Genomic DNA, 19,814 nt, shown 5'->3' on the forward strand with positions numbered 1-19,814 from the left:
CAGCAATTTTTTTTATGATGTATTTTATCATTTTAGTTTATTTATTTTACATTTTACATTAATTACTAATCAATGGTTAGTTACTCTTTGCAGTGTTTTGAGCTGACAAAACAGTCTGTCCATGAGTTTACCTCAGGATTCATGTACTCCAGTTGCTCTTGGGGTAGTTTACCCGGTTCAACCACTCTTTAGCATCGAAGGCATGTTCTGGCAAAGTTGTACTCCTTGTGTAAGGTTTCAAGGATGTTCAACAAAAAAATACATTCTCCAAAAAAAAAGTCACAATGTTGTACATGTAAAGCTCAATAACCATAAAAGATGCAGGAAGTACCAGTGTGTATTACATCAACTTTCTGTAGATTTCTTCATTTTTGTGACAATTAAGTGAGCATGAACGTTAAGACCCACACTGAAACCTAGCAAAAAGTACAAATCTAAGGGTCATGTAAGAGAATGTAAGAGAATGTCATCTAACCCTCATGCATGTCATTCATTGATATTTTGTCATGATTCTCCTTCCTAAAAAATAAAAAATTAAACAATACAAAACCAAAAATGGGCACTCTAGATGTGATATCTTGCACACATCCACATTCTCATTCAGATATAGGGGCAATTTAACATAGCTAATCCACTTGCTTGCATGCTTTTCGGAGGTGGGATGGAAACCAGAGAAACCAAACGGAAGACTACAAGTGCAACACATACTTTTTTTAGTATTCGTGTAATCAGTTAGCTGTTGTTGTTGTTGTTTTTTTCTTAATTATATATTAGATTATATTAGATATATTTTCTTCTTTTCTCTTTTTTATTTTGTTAATATAAATATTAATCATGCCAATATGGACATCCTACACTGGAAAAGACTGAGGAATTAACACACAGGTGGAAATGCCAGCATGGTGTGTGCATTCTGGCTCTGACAGTTCCTCAACCTCAGCTACATCATCCCAGTTCATAAACAGTCTAAATTCCAGATGTGTGCAGGATTTTTCTTTTCATTTTGCGTTTATTATTTTAGCATTATATTTTGTTCAAATGTTGTGAATTTCAAATATAAACTATTTAGTAGTTGTATTTAAGCCACTGTGATAGCTGCTAAGGAAGAATAAATAACTTTGTAAATGTGCACAGCACCACAAATTCATATTAATGTTTGCTTTTTATACCTGACCACTCGTTCTTCCCGACATAGAAATAGAAAGCTCCTGATCATGTGACATTTCCAAGTCCTGATAAACACCGCTAGTCTTAATTTAATGACCTGAAAGACTTTATGGCAAACTTAAGAAAACACACAAATACAGTGTTTTCTATTTATATCTGTATGTGCATCTGTTAAGAACACATTATCTGTTTATTTTTAACACAAAAAATGTGTTCATATTTGGTCCCATCCCCATGTGTACACAAAGATAAGATACAAAGAAATGAGCTGAGGGTTGAACAGAGTTGGGGCTCTACCACGTCGTTAACATGTAAATTAGCAAATTATTGTTTTTATTATTAACTTAAAAAAAATTGTCTATACCCAAGCCACAAGTTGAATAATAGTGTGAGTTATTGTGGCGAGGTTAAAATGTAAACACAGAAGAAAGGAGGAGGAAGTAAATGATTCATTTGTCAATGTTTGTCAATAATGTTTGACTTTGTAAAACTGTTTGGTGAGTATGCAGTACTGTATGTAGATTTTACATACAGTAAAAAGTTGATGTTTCCTTTTTTATTAGTCAGCTGGCCAACAATAGCGATGTTAGCTAGTGGCTTATGTTTCCTTGCTAGCTACTGTATGTAACAAAATATATGTTAACTTGCTAACTAACTAGCATAGTTAACTATGCATAGATATGTTAGCTATCTCTCTCTCTCTCTCTCTCTCTCTCTCATTCTCTCTCTCTCTCTCTCTCTCTCTCTCTCTCTCTCTCTCTCAGTCTCTCTGACTGTGTGTATATATATATATATATATATATATATATATATATATATATATATATATATATATATATAGTGTGTGTGTGTGTGTGTGTGTGTGTGTGTGTGTGTGTGTTTGTGTGTGTTTGTGCGTGTGTCTTTCTGTATATAATGCCTGTCAGCTTTTCTATACAAATCCACACAACAGAAAACATCTGCTGACAAACAGAAGTTTCACTTTGGAAATGTTGCCTTGTATGCCTGTTATTTGTGTGTGTGTGTGTGTGTGTGTGTGTGTGTGTGTGTGTGTGTGTGTGTGTGTGTGAATATAGGGATGTTTTAGCCATGAGTAAAGAACAAAAGTGCCAATAACAATATGCAGAAGAATTGAGGACAATTGAAACATTCTGATGATGTGAGTGAAATCCTTATATAAATCATCTTGTTCTTCCTTTTTTTATTTATTTGTTTAGAAAACTAAAAGAATATTATGTATGTGTGTAGTTCGGCTATAAAACTGAATGTAAAAATAATAACTCAGCCAACACTAGAATTTTTGGAACCAAATCTACAGCTCAGAAGAGAGCTTACATTTTTAGCATTAGCTTAGCATTTTTATTTGATATTCACACATGCAACACTGAACTGGGACAAACATTTCAACGCGGGCAATAAAACTTCAACAAGGGGACAACAAAAGGAGAGAAAAAGCTGCTGGCCTTCACTGACTAACCACAAACACAAGTTACATTAATCACAGACACACCTCCAGATAAAAAATGACTGGAGAGGAGGAGAACTGTTGCAACACTTAGGTTTTATGGTCTACATGAGAAATGACTGTGGTTTTACCTTTTCTCAGCCTTTTGCCTGTTTGGTCCGGTTTGACTAGTTCTGGGCTTATTAGCTACAGGAGAGGTGACAGAAAGGGAGGGGAGTTATACAGGGGAAAAGGAAGGTGTACAGAAAGACGGCAAGCAGGTCAGCAGTGAAAGAGAGTGGGGAAAGTCTGTGGGCACGGTGACTAACTTACCTTTCTATTTTTTCTATTTTCTCCTCCCATGAGGATCAAGCAACAAGTGAATTCACAACGGATAAATCAGTGTCAGGTAATCTGAAAATACCTTCTTAATGCCAGACACGGAGCAGCCTTTGGCTTTGACTTCTGAATTCTTCTCTTGCAGTGACTTGCCACTCTGTGGATTCCTTGAGGTTGACAGCTGATGGAAACTATGTCCAGTTTTATGTATTACCTCTTTCCAGCCGTAGGGGGGTACACTTTAGCGTCCCTCTACCTGCTGAAGAACCCACACATCCTGCACAAGAAGAAGCAGACTGCCTTCCACTGCACACACATCTCGCACAGAGGAGGTAAGGTGTCACGCCCTTCCAGTCCACCGCTGTGCCCAATTCCCACTACTTTATAACTAAGAGCAGTACATGAAAGTTCCCTGTTAAAGGAAACAGAGTTTGTGATTAGGGTTAAAGATTTACAGAACATATTACACAAGACAGTAATCACATTCTGTCTGTCACTCCCTTCAGATGGATGTTGCTCTTGTATCTCACTGTGTTTCTCAATAAACGTGCACACAAATTAACCAAAATTCAGGGCATTAGGGTTAGGTTTCATTATTTGTATACTCTTCATAACACGCGCACTATGGAACTGTTTTAATTCAACTTTAGTTACTGTCCTGTCCAGTGTCCAATCCAGGACTGGAATCATGATAATATTTTATATGGCACTAGGAAATGACATTCTCTTATACCAGAGGTGGCAAAAGCAAAATAAACTCTCCAGAGAAATTGTTGTGAAAGGAAGGAGGAAGACAGTGAACAATGACTTTCTTAGTACGCTACTGTTTAGATACAAGCCATTGTAATGCGTTGAGTCTGGGTCAAGAGATAGCTCGCTAACTCCAGTTGCAACAGAAATCATATAAGCACAGACAGGTTTTCCAAAACTTATGCTTTTTTATTTTTCTTGGCAACAGCGTTACGGGTTAGTCAAAGAAACTTAGAAATGAGCATCAGAAAATAATAAGGACATATTCCTCGGCCTTGCACACATGCAGTAATACCGGAAAAATTCGGCGGCAGGCTATTCCCAAAATGTCGCTCTGCTCTTAAAGGAGCCACAACATATTTCACCCGTTACACTGTGTAACAGATACTCTCTTTCGTTAAAGCCTGTGTTAAGTTCATTAGTTTTAATTTGGCACCTGCGTCTTATAGACAGGTGCGGCTTATTTATGTTCAAAATAAAAATCTTTGTAAAATTCAGTGGGTGCGGTTTATATTTGGGTGCAATTAGAAGAAAAATATTGACGTCAACAAAAAGATTAAAACTAAAGTAACGAGTCTGTTTTGAAAATGTAAGAAGTAGAAAGTACAGATATCTGTGTATACATGTAATGAGAAAAAGTAAAAAGTTGTCTAAAAAATAAATAGTGAATTAAAGTACAGATAGCAGAAAAATCTACTTAAGTACGCTAACTATTTGTACTCGTTACTTGCTACCTCTGTCGGATACAAAAGACCCGATTTACATACCACCACAGATTTATATGTGAACACAATCCAAACATTCCATTATAATGGAGAGGTGGATCATTAGAGTTGTTATAAATAAATAAATATTAAGATAGACTTGATAGCTAAATATTAATGTTTATTATTTATTCTATATATAGTTAACTGAAAAATTGCCTAAAAAAATTCCAAATCAGCTTTGATAGTCTTGTCTTAACAATGTTTACATGCAAGTAAAGAGATTTATCCTAACAAATGATGTGATGCATAGAAACTGTTTTCTACCAGTTTTTCTGTTGAAAGATTCTGCACAGTGTTTGTTCTCTGAAGTCTCACATGGGTTCATTTTGTCTGATGCTTCACCTGGTTTTACTTTGTCCTGACTTGCCTTTTCAGTAACAGAGACACATGATTCTAGCATGACGGAATGCAACATATATGTTCTGCTCAGGGTTCGGGTTATTTAGCTCAGAAACCTCATATCCAGCAACTGAAAGCAATGTGCATTTTCTCAAGCCTTGTAGACAGAAACATGCAAAGATGAACCACCACTCTGACAGCATGTTTTACAACTGAATTCTATTTTATTTGCATAGTACTTTAAACAAGAGACATTAAGAAATGATATCTTGTTAGTCAGGTCAGAGGTAGCAGAAGCTGGAAAGTAATCCATGAGAGTGTTAACGTTAAGACTAAAAACCACTCCCCTATAAAATATGTTTACTCTGTGATCTTATGGTGAACAGGATACCGAGGCTGTGTTTGCACACGGGTTATAGAGTTTATGACTGTATTCTCTGCTCTCTTATCAGAATAACAGACATATATGACATGATGTAATGTGTACAGATCAACCACAGACTGTAGTACATGAAAATGAATGTATACCCGCTTTGAAATTTGTTATTTAGGGAAATACCACTTTATAGGGCAATACAGCTTTTTATTAACTTTTAAAATTTTCTGTGCAATACCTTTTTTAGTTACTTATTTAAAAATCAATGTGTAACTGGAAACTGTCACCAAAACGAATTCGTATTTCAGTAAATGCAAACACAGTTGGCAATAAAGCTTTTTCCGATACTAATTCTAGTATAAATGGACAAAGAATTTTAGCATTTTACAACACTTAGCAAAATAATCTGCCACTGGTTTGTTTTAGTGAAAATGTAAACAATATAATAGTTTCCATGCACATTTTCTTATTCATTTAGTTAATTGTGTACCATAGGAAGACAGTGTGCAGGTTATAGTCACTACAGACATTATGTACTTACAATGTTCATCTGTTTGTTTGGTTCATCTGATTTAATAATTGGTTATTGTGCAAACAAAGGTATGTACCTGTATATTTGAACTGTAAAATGCCTAATTGAGAGAATATAATCAGTACATCTTTGTTCACATTACAATAAATAGATAGTGTATATAGTAAAAATAGATAAAGTATAAATAGATGTAATGATCCATTGTGGATGTACTGAGGCTTCTGTTACCTCCACCCCCCATTTACACACTACATTCTTTATCTATGCATGGTCTCTGACTCATTGTTTTATTTCCAGGTTCTGGAGAAAGAATTGAAAGCACCATAGAGGCTTTTACACAGTGAGTAATATTTAACCTCAGATCATTTACACACATTTACTAACCTTTTTCCTTCCACTTTTTATAACATTATTTTTACTTCTGACAGCCTTCATAATAATTATACTATATCTATCACTTTCTTCTATTTTCCATTACTCTGAAATTCCCTCTTCTCTCTCAGTGCAGTGGAAGTGGGTACAGAGATGCTCGAGCTGGACTGCCATTATACTCGAGATGGTTACGTGGTTGTATCGCATGACGAGAACCTTCTGCGGCAGACCGGGCTAGACGCCAACATCTCTGATCTAAACCTAGAGGTTTAGACTTTAAATTATTGTCGATTCTATTATTATGCAATGATAAATGTCATGAATCTGCTCATAATGGCCAAAACTACTGAATAGTATTAAATTATAAAAGTACAGTATTTGTTGTAGGTTTTTAGGTTTATTGCATACATTTTCTGATTCTGTAACATGACATGTAAGAAAACTAATTTTCAACACAATAAAATAAGTGAAAACTTGATGGAGGTTAACTAAATGATATACAGTGTGCTATTATAAAGCAGAAATGCAGTTTTCCACATATACTAGATCTCAACAATTTAATGAGACATGGCTTAGAAGTAATAACAATCTATGTATAACCTATGTAACCCTGTGGAACTGATTTATCACCTCAAAAAATGACAAAAAAGAGACAGCAAAGATCGACAGACATTTTATTTTGTTTGCATAATGTCCGATTGTCAGGTTATAACTAATAAAATACTGTAACTACTTGTAATTTTAGGAATAAACTATTGTCATTGTGGCTACTAACTATTTCTAATTTTTGTTCTCCAGGAGCTACCGCTGTATAAGGAACGACTGGAGGTCACATTTTACACAGGTGGGTTTCCAATCACACACACACACACACACACACACACACACAAACACACAAACACACACAGTTTGTATGTAAGTCGTAATTGTAAATCATTTGCAACTCACACTGCAAACAGGTCACTATGGCACTGGCTCAGACAGAAAGTTTGCCCTGTTAGAAGACGTCTTCAAGAAGTTTCCTAGGATGCCTGTGAACATTGAGGTGAAAGAAAAAAACCTCGAGCTGATTGAAAAGGTGAGCGCTTTTATTAAAGTTGGATTTCAGTTTTAAGGAGCTCATTCCAACTATAACTTAATGTCTTTCCCTAATAATTAACGTTTCTAGTTTACACCTTCTGTTTTGTTTATGTACGACTTTTACATGATTCTTTACATCCCACACAACACCTAACTCTTTAATGTGTTCACTTTTCTGTGTTCATTTTTCTATTTTTTCAACTTTATTTTTGATTCAGGTATCTGCTCTTGTGAAGAAGTATCATCGGGAGGACATCACAGTTTGGGCCTCTGTGGACTCGTCTATCATGAAGGACTGCCGTAAAGTGGTTTGTATGCATTTATACTTCTGTAACAATATGGAGAAAAGATAAATGATGTGTAGCATCAGTCAAGACAAGGAAGAATCTCTAGATGAATATCATAACAATTAATTCAGAAAACACCTTTTGGGAAAAGAAATGACATGTCAAAGCCTGGGTGATGTTTCAAGGGTGTGAAATTTGACACTGACAATCACTTGAATTGAGAAGGTTAGAAAATTTCTGACTTGATTTTTTGTACCATGTATTACTGACTGTCTCACTCATGTATTTTGTTTTCATCTCTTACTTTTTGTGTTGATTAGAACTCCACAATGCCTTACATGTTCACATATATGCGTGGCCTCCAGCTGCTTCTGCTTTACTACACAGGCCTTCTGCCTTTTATTGCATTAGGAGAAAGCTTCCTGCAGTACTACCTGCCCCAAGTCATCAACACGTATGTGTTTTATTTATTAAGATCTTTCATCTGCTATTAGTAACTCATTCGTTATTCATAGTGTTTGCACACACACACACACACACACACACACACACACACACACACACACACACACACACACACACACACTGTCCTCTTTAATAGGAACATCTATACACCTATATACTCATTTGTAAATTTCTCTCTAGGATAAATAAAGTAGTTTTTCTTTTTAAGTGTATATACAGTAAACGCTAAAGACTTGTGTGAAATTCTAAGAAGATCAAAACCAGTCTATTTGGTATCACTGGATAAACTTAAAAAGATCATAGTTTGCCTCTCATTCATTAATTGAAGCTATTGACCTGTATCTGTGTGATTGTATGCACTTGCCACATGTCTGGCTGATTGGATAACTGCATAAATGTGTATGTGTATATTGTTTTCTGTGTATTTTTAAATGTGTGCGTGGTGTGTGTAAAGCAATATATGTGGCAGCATCATGCGTAACTTTAAACAAAGCAGAAGGTTTTAAGGTTTTATTCATTTATCAATTTGAATTTTTCTTCAGGACTTACATCCCCGAGCCTGGCATTCTGAGGAACACATGGGTCATCTCACTAATCCAAAAGTATGTTAAGATTTATTTATTTATTTATTTATTTATTTATTTATTTTTACAAATTTGCACTTTCTTAATAGTTCCAACTATGAATTGAGCAATAATTTATATATATATATATATATATATATATATATATATATATATATATATATATATAAATTATTGCGTTTTTTTAATAGTTTTTTTTTATCTCACAAAAGTGAGTACACCCCTCACATTTCAGCAAAGGGACAATACTATAGAAATTAAACTTGGATAAATTGAGTACAATTCTTTCATACTGAACACTGGATGTTCAACCGGGCACCTTATGGCAAAGACTCTGTGAGAATTTAAGACTTAAAATTGTTGCTCTCCACAAAGATGGCTGAATCTATAAGAAGATTGGTTACACCCTGAAACTGAGTTACACTGCATTGGCCAGGGTCATACAGAGGTTTTCCAAGACAGGTTCCACTCGAAACAGACCTCACAAGAGTCGATCAAAGAAGTCGGTTTGCATGGTCATCGTCCCAGAAGGAAGCCCTTTCTGAAGCTGGCTCAGAAGCTGCAGTTTATTAAGGGGATTTCAAATGTACTTTGACATTCTTAAGCAAAACATGATGCCTTTAAAAACTGCCAGACATGTGACCCCAAACCGTGCTGAGAAAGCTGAAGGTGAAGATGAAGGGAGTGGCCAAGTATGTCTCCAGACCTTAACCCAATTGTGCACCTGTGGGGCATCCTCAATTAGAAGCTGGAAAAGCACCATTTGTCATTTCCTGATGTCATTATGGAGAAGTGGAAAAGGATCCCTGCAACAACTTGTGCAGCTCTGGTGAATTCCATGCCTAGGTGAAATCAGGCAGTGCTAGATAACAATGGTGCTTACACAAAATATTGGACACAGTTTTGACATGTTTGCTTAGGGTGTACTCACTTTTGTTGCCAGCTATTTTGACAATAATGGCTGTATGTTGAGTTATTTTCAGAAAACAGAAAAACTGTACTGATATATATATGTTAGGGGTGTAACAGTTCACATATCCTTCAGGAATGTTTAATGTGCTGGATCGCAAATTTTTATCGTTTCATGTACAGTTTCAAGAATTTCTCCTAAAAAGAGAAATTCCTGACAGTTGTGCTTATCGATTGAGTGAATGAATGAAAGATGGAATGAATTAAGCCATTGTTTAAAGATATAAAATATAAAATTGATTAAATATAATATGGAATATAATACACACACATACACATCTGTATTACCCAAATAGGGTATTTTCCTTTTTATTTAATTTAATTCAATCAATTTAATTTGTGCCAATTTAATTGATTATTCAATTATTCAACATAATTAAAAAGTGTAATGCATTAATTTGATTTATTCAATTTACTTTTTTATAAACATTATACAATATTATTTTCTATATTAACCAAGCAGCCTTTTTATTGAAAATGTTTTTAAAATGTAAACTGTTGATGTCCACAAATGTTAATAATAATAATCTGCATTATTAAAAACAACAAGAAATGTTATGTTTTCCATCTCTTCCCCCTAACCGTACTAAAAACTGAGGTACCTACCAAACCATGAATTTTGTGTACCTTTACCCCTAATACCTATATTTATTTATTGATTTATTGATTGATTGATTTAATTATTTAAAAAAAAAAAACAGACAGTTGTATTTTTCATGCAAGATTTTTATGATCATTTTATTTGTGATACAGGCTGACTTTGAGGAAAGGTTTGTTTCAGCATCTTAAAGACAGAGGAATTCAGGTAGAAATACTTTCAATTTTATTAAATGCCTCAGATTATAGACAAAATAAAACAGTCTACAGTTTCTGGCAGAGTTTCAGCATTTTCTCTCTCTGCCTCTCTTTTTTCACTTTCTTTCTTTTTTGTGTCATTTAGATCCATCTGTTTGTTTGTAATGAAGAACGCCATATTAAGGCCGCTTTTGCAGCAGGAGCAACCGGAGTCATGACTGATTATCCTACTCTGTTATCAGACTACATTAGGAGGCACAGACCGGTCACATGAATAATAAATTGAATGCAATGTATAATAATAATAATAATCATAATAATAATAATAATAATAATAATCATAGACACAGAACAGAACTGATTCTATTAAATGACTGTAAGCCAATTATAATAATACATAATGTATAATTTTAGAACTACAACAATGGAATTGTTCATATCAAACAACAAATCAAACCCTGTTTCTGGATTATTAAATTATTAGAGAGTGTATTTTTTTTGCTAAAGATTTCATCATTTTTGTGAGTACATTGGGTTCTGGGGAATATTATTGGAACATTTATTTAAACAAATCACAAAAGCACTTCACATAATTTTTAATAAACTCAACATACTGTTCTGCAAAAAGGCATTCAGTTACATCATACTTTTACAGGAGAAAAACACTGACTTTAACAACAATCAAAATATGTCTTCTATTGTAATTTTTTTTCTCCATAAAACACTAATCAGGGACACTAGATCTAATTACATTACATGTGGTACATTTTGTGTAATAAGGTTATATTGTATCGTTATTGTCAAATAAATAGATTTATACCACAGTGCTGTTGAATACTTGAATATGAAGATATTCATTGATTTTCAGTAACAGCAGTTTTGACTGTAATTCGAATGCTAAGTTTGAATACTTGGTTTATACCAGGTTTATATCAAATATTTAAAATAAGAAAATGTAGAATTTTGTATAATGTATAATTTTTCATATGTATAATGTTACAATTCTACTTGTAGGGCAAACAATCTTTATCATTTAATTCTAATAATATATGAAATATACGATTAGATCATATCATCTGAGATGGTGAAGTTTTCTGTACGGAGATGTTCATCAAAGGTATACCTACATAATGAGTCTCCAGGTTCAGTGCTTTGTAACAATCAGTATGCTTGTACATACAAGAAAGAGGATTTTGTGCACTCCTTTTGATAAACCCTGATGTGGTTTTCCCCAAACTATTACCACAAATGGTAGCATTACAATTTCCCTTTACTGAAACTAAGAGGTTTAAATCGTTTCCATATTACATTACAATGCAATAATCATACACCTGAAAAAGTGTTCAAAGTGTGCAAAAGTAAGAACTGAAAAGCCAAAGAGTGTATATTGCCTTGATTTGTATTTTTATTCTGTTTATATTTGGACATAGACAAAATGCACAAAAAAAAAAAAGGGTAATTTTATTAAGTTAATATTGATGCTTCTCATAGAGATGATATACTGTATGTGCAGGTGTGGCTGCAGTGAAAAGAGACTTGTTAAATTGTGTTCATTGAGTATTTTGCTTTAGTAATGGCATTTATTTTCACTGTATGAGATACCTGTCTGTGATGCTGTGGCAATGGGTAATTTATATATACACTGCTCTCTCTCTCTCTCTCTCTCTCTCTCTCTCTCTCTCTCTCTCTCTCTCTCTCTCTCTCTCTATATATATATATATATATATATATATATATATATATATATATATATATATACAGTGAGGAAAATAAGTATTTGAACACCCTGCTATTTTGCAAGTTCTCCCACTTAAAAATCATGGAGGGGTCTGAAATTGTCATCGTAGGTGCATGTCCACTGTGAGAGACATAATCTAAAAAAAAAATCCAGAAATCACAATATATAATTTTAAACTATTTATTTGTATGATACAGCTGCAAATAAGTATTTGAACACCTGTCTATCAGCTAGAATTCTGACCCTCAAAGACCTGTTAGTCTGCCTTTAAAATGTCCACCTCCACTACATTTATTATCCTAAATTAGATGCACCTGTTTGAGGTCGTTAGCTGCATAAAGACACCTGTCCACCCCATACAATCAGTAAGAATCCAACTACTAACATGGCCAAGACCAAAGAGCTGTCCAAAGACACTAGAGACAAAATTGTACATCTCCACAAGGCTGGAAAGGGCTTTGGGAAAGTTGCCAAGCAGCTTGGTGAAAAAAGGTCCCCTGTTGGAGCAATCATTAGAAAATGGAAGAAGCTAAACATGACTGTCAATCTCCTCGGACTGGGGCTCCATGCAAGATCTCACCGTGGGGTCTCAATGATCCTAAGGAAGGTGAGAAATCAGCCCAGAACTACACAGGAGGAGCTGGTCAATGACCTGAAAAGAGCTGGGACCACCATTTCCAAGGTTACTGTTGGTAATACACTAAGACGTCATGGTTTGAAATCATGCATGGCACGGAAGGTTCCCCTGTTTAAACCAGCACATGTCCAGGCACGTCTTAAGTTTGCCAATGACCATTTGGATGATCCAGAGGAGTCATGGGAGAAAGTCATGTGATCAAATGAGACCAAAATAGAACTTTTGGGTCATAATTCCACTAAACATGTTTGGAGGAAGAAGAATGATGAGTACCATCCCATGAACACCATCCCTACTGTGAAGCATGGCGGTGGTATCATCATGCTTTGGGGGTGTTTTTCTGCACATGGGACAGGGCGACTGCACTGTATTAAGGAGAGGATGACCGGGGCCATGTATTGCGAGATTTTGGTGAACAACCTCCTTCCCTCAGTTAGAGCATTGAAGATGGGTCGAGGTTGGGCCTTCCATCATGACAATGACCCGAAGCACACAGCCAGAATAACCAAGAAGTGACTCTGTAAGAAGCATATCAAGGTTCTGGTGTGGCCTAGCCAGTCTCCAGACCTAAACCCAATAGAGAATCTTTGAAGGGAGCTCAAACTCCGTGTTTCTCAGCGACCTGACTGATCTAGAGAAGGTCTGTGTGGAGGAGTGGGCCAAAATCCCTCCTGCAGTGTGTGCAAACCTGGTGAAAAACTACAGGAAACGTTTGACCTCTGTAATTGCAAACAAAAGCTACTGTACCAAAAATTAACATTGACTTTCTCAGGTGTTCAAATACTTATTTGCAGCTGTATCATACAGATAAATAGTTAAAAAATCATACATTGTGATTTTTGGGTTATTTTATTTTTAGATTATGTCTCTCACAGTGGACATGCACCTACGATGACAATTTTAGACCCCTCCATGATTTCTAAGTGGGAGAACTTGCAAAATAGCAGGGTGTTCAAATACTTATTTTCCTCACTGTATATATATATATATATATATATATATATATGTGTGTGTGTGTGTGTGTGTGTGTGTGTGTGTGTGTGTGTGTGTGTGTGTGAGAGAGAGAGAGAGAGAGAGAGAGAGGTATATATATATATATATATATAGAGAGAGAGAGAGAGATAGAGAGAGAGAGAGAGTGAGAATGAGAATATGTATAATATATATTATGTATAAAGCCACATGCATTGATTGGCTATAACCTCCTCCAGAGTTTGTCACTTTCATGTCACGTGACCCGCTTAGCTTATTTAAGGCAGCGCGGCAAGCGGACGTCAATATTGATACAGAAGAGACTGAAATAGAGAAGTAGAGAGAGACACAGAAGAGAGATAGGAGGAAGAGTAGTTGTTTGTTTTGCTTGTTTTGTTTTTTTTAGGGTGGGCGGAGCGACACGCAGCCTTTGCGTAACAACGTGCACTTCCGATGTCTTTCAGCTGACTGGTTGCTTTTTATTTTATTTTGTCTAGTTATACAAAAAAATAAACTGAATCCCATCGCAGATTAATACATTAATAGGTGAGTCCGAGTGTTTTATTCTCCAGATGCTCGTTGTTCAGTATGTTGACTAGCTGCCTCGTGCACGCGCTGGTTGTTTACTTGTTGATTTCCACGTTACTAAGCTCGATTTTATTTTTTTAATAATTACCATTATCAGCTTTATCTTTTTCATATATACCATAAAAAGATCTGTCATCCAGATCCGGGGTTCATGTTTAGTTTTATTCCTGTTTGCGTTGCATTGTTTGGTTTTGGCTACACCGTTGAGGCCTGTACACTTTTTTACGACGTGTTTTAGTGCATAAAACATAAAAATGCACTTTATTTCGATATAACATTAATGTCGTGTAGCATTAAAGAATGCCATGCCATGTCGGTCAGACCTTGTGTGTGTATATATATGTATGTGTATGTGTGCGCGTGTACGAGCGCGCGTGCTCGTGCGTGTGTATGTATACACACGGTCGCGTCCTCAAACCCGGAAGTGTGTCTCAAATGATTTCGACATGCTGCTGATATAAAAACACAAACACAACAAAGGCTTCAACGATCATAACTTTTTTTTGTAGGCTGTAAATCATCTCGATTTCTACACACTTCTCTTTATTTCCACATTTGTTTAGCACGAAGTTATTTTCTAAACATGTATATAAAAATTATTTACTTGTTAGACTGGTTAATGGTTTCAGTAATTATCATATAATATCAAATTATTATTCTTATTATTATTATTATAAGAATAGTGATTCTAAGAGGACATGAGTTCAGGTCGGTTGACCATTTTATTGAACTCTATTATACAGTAACATTATGGTTGTTTATTTGACCCATTAATGTTGGGTGCCATTATTTATAGACTGCGTGTTTTATGGTGTTGTTTGCGGTTATCGTGGTGCCATTAATATATAATTTAGGTTGTTGTTCATGTGACCGGTCGAACGTGTTAAGGTGTGAACAGTGATTTTGTTTTTTTCAGTAATAGTAAAAGGTTTTTATTATGATCAATTATACAGTAATTTTGTGTGCATTAAGAGCCATTTAGGTTCAATATTATTTGTTGGCTACACATTTTAATGAGTTATGCACCTTTTTTGTAAAAAATGCTCATTTTCTAGTGACTCTTGGATTGTTCTTGATGTAACCAGTCGAGCAGGTTAATAACTATCATTTCTTACGCCTTGATAATAGGACTGTGACCAACCATGCTTCCAGAACCAGTGAACGTTGCTCTGTAGGTGTGGGTGCTCCTGTAGTCACTCTGGAATTTGATCTGTTGATCCTTTTTCGCTTTTGCTTTTTTAGCCATGGTGAAAGAGACTAAAGCCAAAACTTTCCAAGCGTACCTCGACTCCTGTCACCGCCGTTACAGCTGTGTTCATTGCCGCGCTCACCTAGCCAACCATGACGAGCTTATCTCCAAGGTGAAGCCATTTGCTATTATATCTAATATACAAATTCAAATTTGTGAACATGAAATTGAGAGTCTTTCCGTTTTCCAGTCTTTTCAAGGAAGCCAGGGCCGTGCCTATCTGTTCAACTCGGTGTGAGTATGTGATCTGTTCAGTAAAGGAATAAAACTTGTACATGCTTTCGTCTTGGTTGGTGTTTTATTCAGTGCCGTTTGATGATTTCAGGGTGAATGTGGGCTGCGGTCCGGCTCAGGAAAGGCTGCTGCTGACTGGACTTCATGCTGTTGCTGACATTTACTGTGAGAACTGTCACACCACCTTGGGCTGGAAATATGTAAGCAGACCCTTAAACACACTCCGAGTGTTGTCATGTCTTGTAATCTGAATGTGCAACAGTCTGGCTTTTGTTTATTTATTTATTTTTTTTTGGACAAGCAAGGGAGGGGGAATGAATATGCTGATGAAGGAAGGATTGTTTTTCTTCTACATGCACTGATCAGGCATAACATTGACATTAGAACATCATGACCGGTAAAGTGAATAACACTGTCTTCATCATGGCAGCTGTTAGTGGATGGGATATACAAGGCAGCAAGTGAACATTTTGTCCTCAAAATTGACGTGTTAAAAGCAGGAAAAATGGGCAAGCGTAACTCAAATTGCTGAAGAAGTTAATGCTTTTAATGCTTTATAGGTCAGGACCGTTTTTTGAGGGACAAACACAATATTAGGCAGGTGGTAATAAAGTTATGCTTGATCGATATACATGATTAACAGGAACTTGCTTGTTTTTGTTGTTGTTGTTTTGCAACTTTGAATGTAACTAGAACCTGTTAAATGTACAATGATCTTGTTCATTAATACATTAAAGCTAGTATTCAGTCATATATTAGTATAAGAACTATTAAACATGGCGTTTGAGATGTCCGTGTACTAATCACAGCGCGACCTAAGCCCAAGTTTTATTTCCTACAGTTACTAGATTGCTCCTATAAACAATGTCCTGTGATCTCTGTGATTGGATTTCAGGAAGGTAAAAAAAAAAAAAATATCAGGTTGTGTATTTGGATAAAAATCAGTGTAAACAAGGAAGCACAGTATTCTAAATAACCACAAAAGTGTCCCTGATTTGAATTGAACAGTATGTTGTTTTATGAAGAGAAATTGAATTAGTTATCTGCATATAAGTGCAGAAACTTCCTCTGGTGAACGTTACTGTCGAACGTTCCTGATGGTGTCTAATAATCGTTTTACTGGAAATGTGCTTGCATTAAAATGTATATCATGATTTGGGGAATTTAGTTTGGAAATAATCCGGCTATTAGTTGTCTAATATAAAATTGCTTACATGCTACATGATTTTAGGAAGTAAATAAATATTAAATATTTAAATACAGAATTACTTAAATAATTCAGATGATTGAGTGATTGATTTTTTTTTATGAGCTTAGACACTATGTGAGTGGTTTTTACCATGTGAAGACTTGATTTCTCTCTCTGTACAGGAGCAAGCATTCGAGTTGAGTCAGAAGTATAAAGAGGGAAAGTACATCATTGAACTTTCCCACATGATTAAGGACAATGGCTGGGACTGAAGCTTTCAGGGCCTTCAATCAGCATGATACACTTTAAATTCACCATTTCTGCATTATTATAATCATCTTCGAGCACTTTTTTTTTTTTTTTTTTTTTTTTCCACCCATTCTTGAGAACCCAGTTTGAGTTTTACATTTAAATGTGTGGTTAAAATCAAATTAAATTATACTCCAATGTATTAATCACAAAAAAAAAAAACTTGGGAGCTAATTTTGATCTCCAAAAATGGATGGAAATGGAAAATGTTTATTTTGAGTAATTCACAAGGCTGGGAAAAATAGACCTTTTATTGAAAGGTTTGGTGAATTTCTTTCTTCTTTTCGTTTGTTTTAGGTTCAGGTTTAAAAGCACGAGGTAGCAGATTTTCCTTTTCTTCTTTTTTTGTATACACGTTTTACTATGTTATTTCATGGTATCTACCATGTGAGGTATCATTTTTATTTGAGTGTGAAGACTGAAGGCAATGTGCAATGTTTGTGTGTATGGGTGAAAACATTTTGTTAAAGTGTTTGTGTTGTTTTCTTTTAAATGTTTAAAGGCATAAAGAACATCCAGCTTCGTTTAATGGGTTGTAGCATGTAGGCTGGTGTACGTCGTCTCCTTAGAAAGATCAGTTACAACTTAATTTACGATGTAATTGTTACGTTTTGCTTAAGGGAATGTGATCTTTGTTAGACCCAGTGTTTGTAAATGGTAAATCCTTTAGGTTTATTTTTTATCAGTCAGTGTGTATTAAATTGTGGTGAATGAATGTTGACTTGTGTATGTAAATACAAAATATATAAATAAAAATAAGAATTGTTACATGTTGTGGTGGAATGAATGCATTATGAAATAATTTTTTTAAAGCTGTGGTATGCATTTTGTGTGGCAGTGGGGAACACGGCAGTCTTGCGGCTCCAAATGACTGGATTTGGTCCTGGGCTCCAGTTACTCAGTGTGTAGTTTTTATTCATTATGTCCATGTGGGTTTCCCATGGGTTCTCCTGTTTCCTTAATGCTGGTAGATGGATTGGTAAACAAATTCTTTAAAGGGGGTGTGCAAAAATTAGACTGGTGTACATCTGCCGTCTCCCTGATTCGGCAAAAGATTCATATGTACTTTTTACACATTCCATTCCACATTAAATATCCATTTGCTCTTATAATTAACCTCCACTTTTCTGGGGAGATGTTCCACTAAATTTGTATAGATTTGTTCTCATTAAGCTACAAGGGTGTTGGTAACGTTGGGTACTGATGTAGGCGAGATGAAGTCTGGGGGTGCAGTCAGCATTCCACTTAATCACAAAGGTGTTCAGTAGGGTTGTGACCAGGGCTCTATAGCAGGCCACTCAAGATCTTTCACTTCAACCCCTGTAAAGCATCTTCATGGAGCTGGTTTTGTGCACAGGGGATTTGTCATGCTTAAACAAGTTTGAGTCTCCTAGTTCAAGTAAAGGGACAATTTTATGCTACTGCAGCCAAAGACATTGTAGTAACAGTTTGGGGATCAACCACATATGAAAAAAGAAACGTCTGGTGTCTTATTACTTCTGTTCATATAGTGTATGTGGTTAAATCCATAAATATTAAATTTGGTGGGTTTTTTTTATTGATTTGAATTTATTTAAAATCAGTTTCAAAGAGTTTTGATTTAGGTTCATCTCCAAATTGTGGTACACAACATTTTGCTTTATGCCTGCACATGCAAACCTGAACACAAAGAGAAACTCGATATAAAATCTTTTTTTTTTTTTTTTGCAAGGCAGCCAACCTTTTACTGGCAGCATCCTGTTTCCTGGATATTGTATAAGAGCAGAGTTATTTTTCTGGTAGACTAAATTTCAAGGCCAAAGCATAATGGCATTTATTTACTCTTTCGAAAAGCATAAAATTACTTCATCTGCGAATGTACAATAATAATAATAATGAATGTGTATTAATAATAATAATAATAATGAAATACGGAATAACATCAGCTACAGTAAACGGTAGGTTTTTTCTGTTCATGCATCCCATGATGCCATTTTGTTTCCTAACATTAGTCCATAACCTTGAAATGATCTACAGTTACTGGTTAAACTAACAGGCCACTACAACACTATTCCACTATCAAGATGGCCTAATAACACAATGACTTATATTCAATGTGTTCGTATATTAGGATTTATATGATAACTGTGTTGGCCTCCAGGGCCAGCAAGGCCTTCTTTGCTTCTTCATGGACCATTTATACTATTGCGTTTTCTTTCCAACCATCTCAATCACACCTTCCTCGCTTTGTCTCCAAAACATGTCCAAACCATCTCAACCACACCTTCCTCACTTTGTCTCCAAAACATGTCCAAACCATCTCAATCACACCTTCCTCACTTTGTCTCCAAAACATGTCCAAACCATCTCAACCACACCTTCCTCACTTTGTCTCCAAAACGTCCTACATGCGCTGTCCCTCTAATAAACTCATTTCTAATACTGTCCATCGTCATCACTCCCAATGAAATCCTTAACATCTTCAGCTCTCCTACCTCCAGCTCCACCTCCTGTCTTTTACTCAATGCCACTGTCTCTAAATCAGGGGTCACCAACCTTTTTGAAACTAAGAGCTACTTCTTGGGTACCGATTAATGTGAAGGGCTACCAGTTTGATACACACAGTTTTCAGTTTAATCTGAAATAACAAATT

The 19,814-nt window shown here is 35.5% G+C and overlaps 2 protein-coding genes across 2 annotated transcripts; both read left to right on the forward strand.

Moving 5' to 3' along the window:
- Nucleotides 1-2,304: 2,304 nt before the first annotated feature.
- On the forward strand, nucleotides 2,305-11,090 carry gdpd3a (glycerophosphodiester phosphodiesterase domain containing 3a). Its single transcript, XM_046866916.1, has 11 exons — nucleotides 2,305-3,020; nucleotides 3,096-3,282; nucleotides 6,012-6,054; nucleotides 6,218-6,353; nucleotides 6,885-6,930; nucleotides 7,046-7,164; nucleotides 7,385-7,474; nucleotides 7,774-7,907; nucleotides 8,461-8,520; nucleotides 10,225-10,276; nucleotides 10,412-11,090. Exons 2-11 carry the CDS (start codon nucleotides 3,135-3,137, stop codon nucleotides 10,538-10,540), a joined length of 957 nt encoding a protein of 318 aa, XP_046722872.1. The 5' UTR covers nucleotides 2,305-3,020; nucleotides 3,096-3,134; the 3' UTR covers nucleotides 10,541-11,090.
- A 2,819-nt stretch (nucleotides 11,091-13,909) lies between these two features.
- ypel3 (yippee-like 3) lies at nucleotides 13,910-17,950 on the forward strand. The gene is made up of 5 exons (XM_046866923.1): nucleotides 13,910-14,159; nucleotides 15,444-15,562; nucleotides 15,641-15,684; nucleotides 15,776-15,884; nucleotides 17,056-17,950. Exons 2-5 carry the CDS (start codon nucleotides 15,446-15,448, stop codon nucleotides 17,143-17,145), a joined length of 360 nt encoding a protein of 119 aa, XP_046722879.1. The 5' UTR covers nucleotides 13,910-14,159; nucleotides 15,444-15,445; the 3' UTR covers nucleotides 17,146-17,950.
- Nucleotides 17,951-19,814: the final 1,864 nt, after the last annotated feature.

The sequence above is a fragment of the Silurus meridionalis genome, chromosome 14 (assembly GCF_014805685.1).
Source record: "Silurus meridionalis isolate SWU-2019-XX chromosome 14, ASM1480568v1, whole genome shotgun sequence".
Taxonomy (NCBI): domain Eukaryota; kingdom Metazoa; phylum Chordata; class Actinopteri; order Siluriformes; family Siluridae; genus Silurus; species Silurus meridionalis.

Coding starts and splice junctions, on each gene's coding strand:
- gdpd3a (XM_046866916.1), top strand. CDS start 3,135: ATGGAAACTATGTCCAGTTTTATGTATTACCTCTTTCCAGCCGTAGGG. Junction 7,475..7,773: donor TGAAGGACTGCCGTAAAGTG/GTTTGTATGCAT, acceptor TGTGTTGATTAG/AACTCCACAATGCCTTACAT. Junction 10,277..10,411: donor TTAAAGACAGAGGAATTCAG/GTAGAAATACTT, acceptor TGTGTCATTTAG/ATCCATCTGTTTGTTTGTAA.
- ypel3 (XM_046866923.1), top strand. CDS start 15,446: ATGGTGAAAGAGACTAAAGCCAAAACTTTCCAAGCGTACCTCGACTCC. Junction 15,563..15,640: donor ATGACGAGCTTATCTCCAAG/GTGAAGCCATTT, acceptor TCCGTTTTCCAG/TCTTTTCAAGGAAGCCAGGG. Junction 15,885..17,055: donor CCACCTTGGGCTGGAAATAT/GTAAGCAGACCC, acceptor CTCTCTGTACAG/GAGCAAGCATTCGAGTTGAG.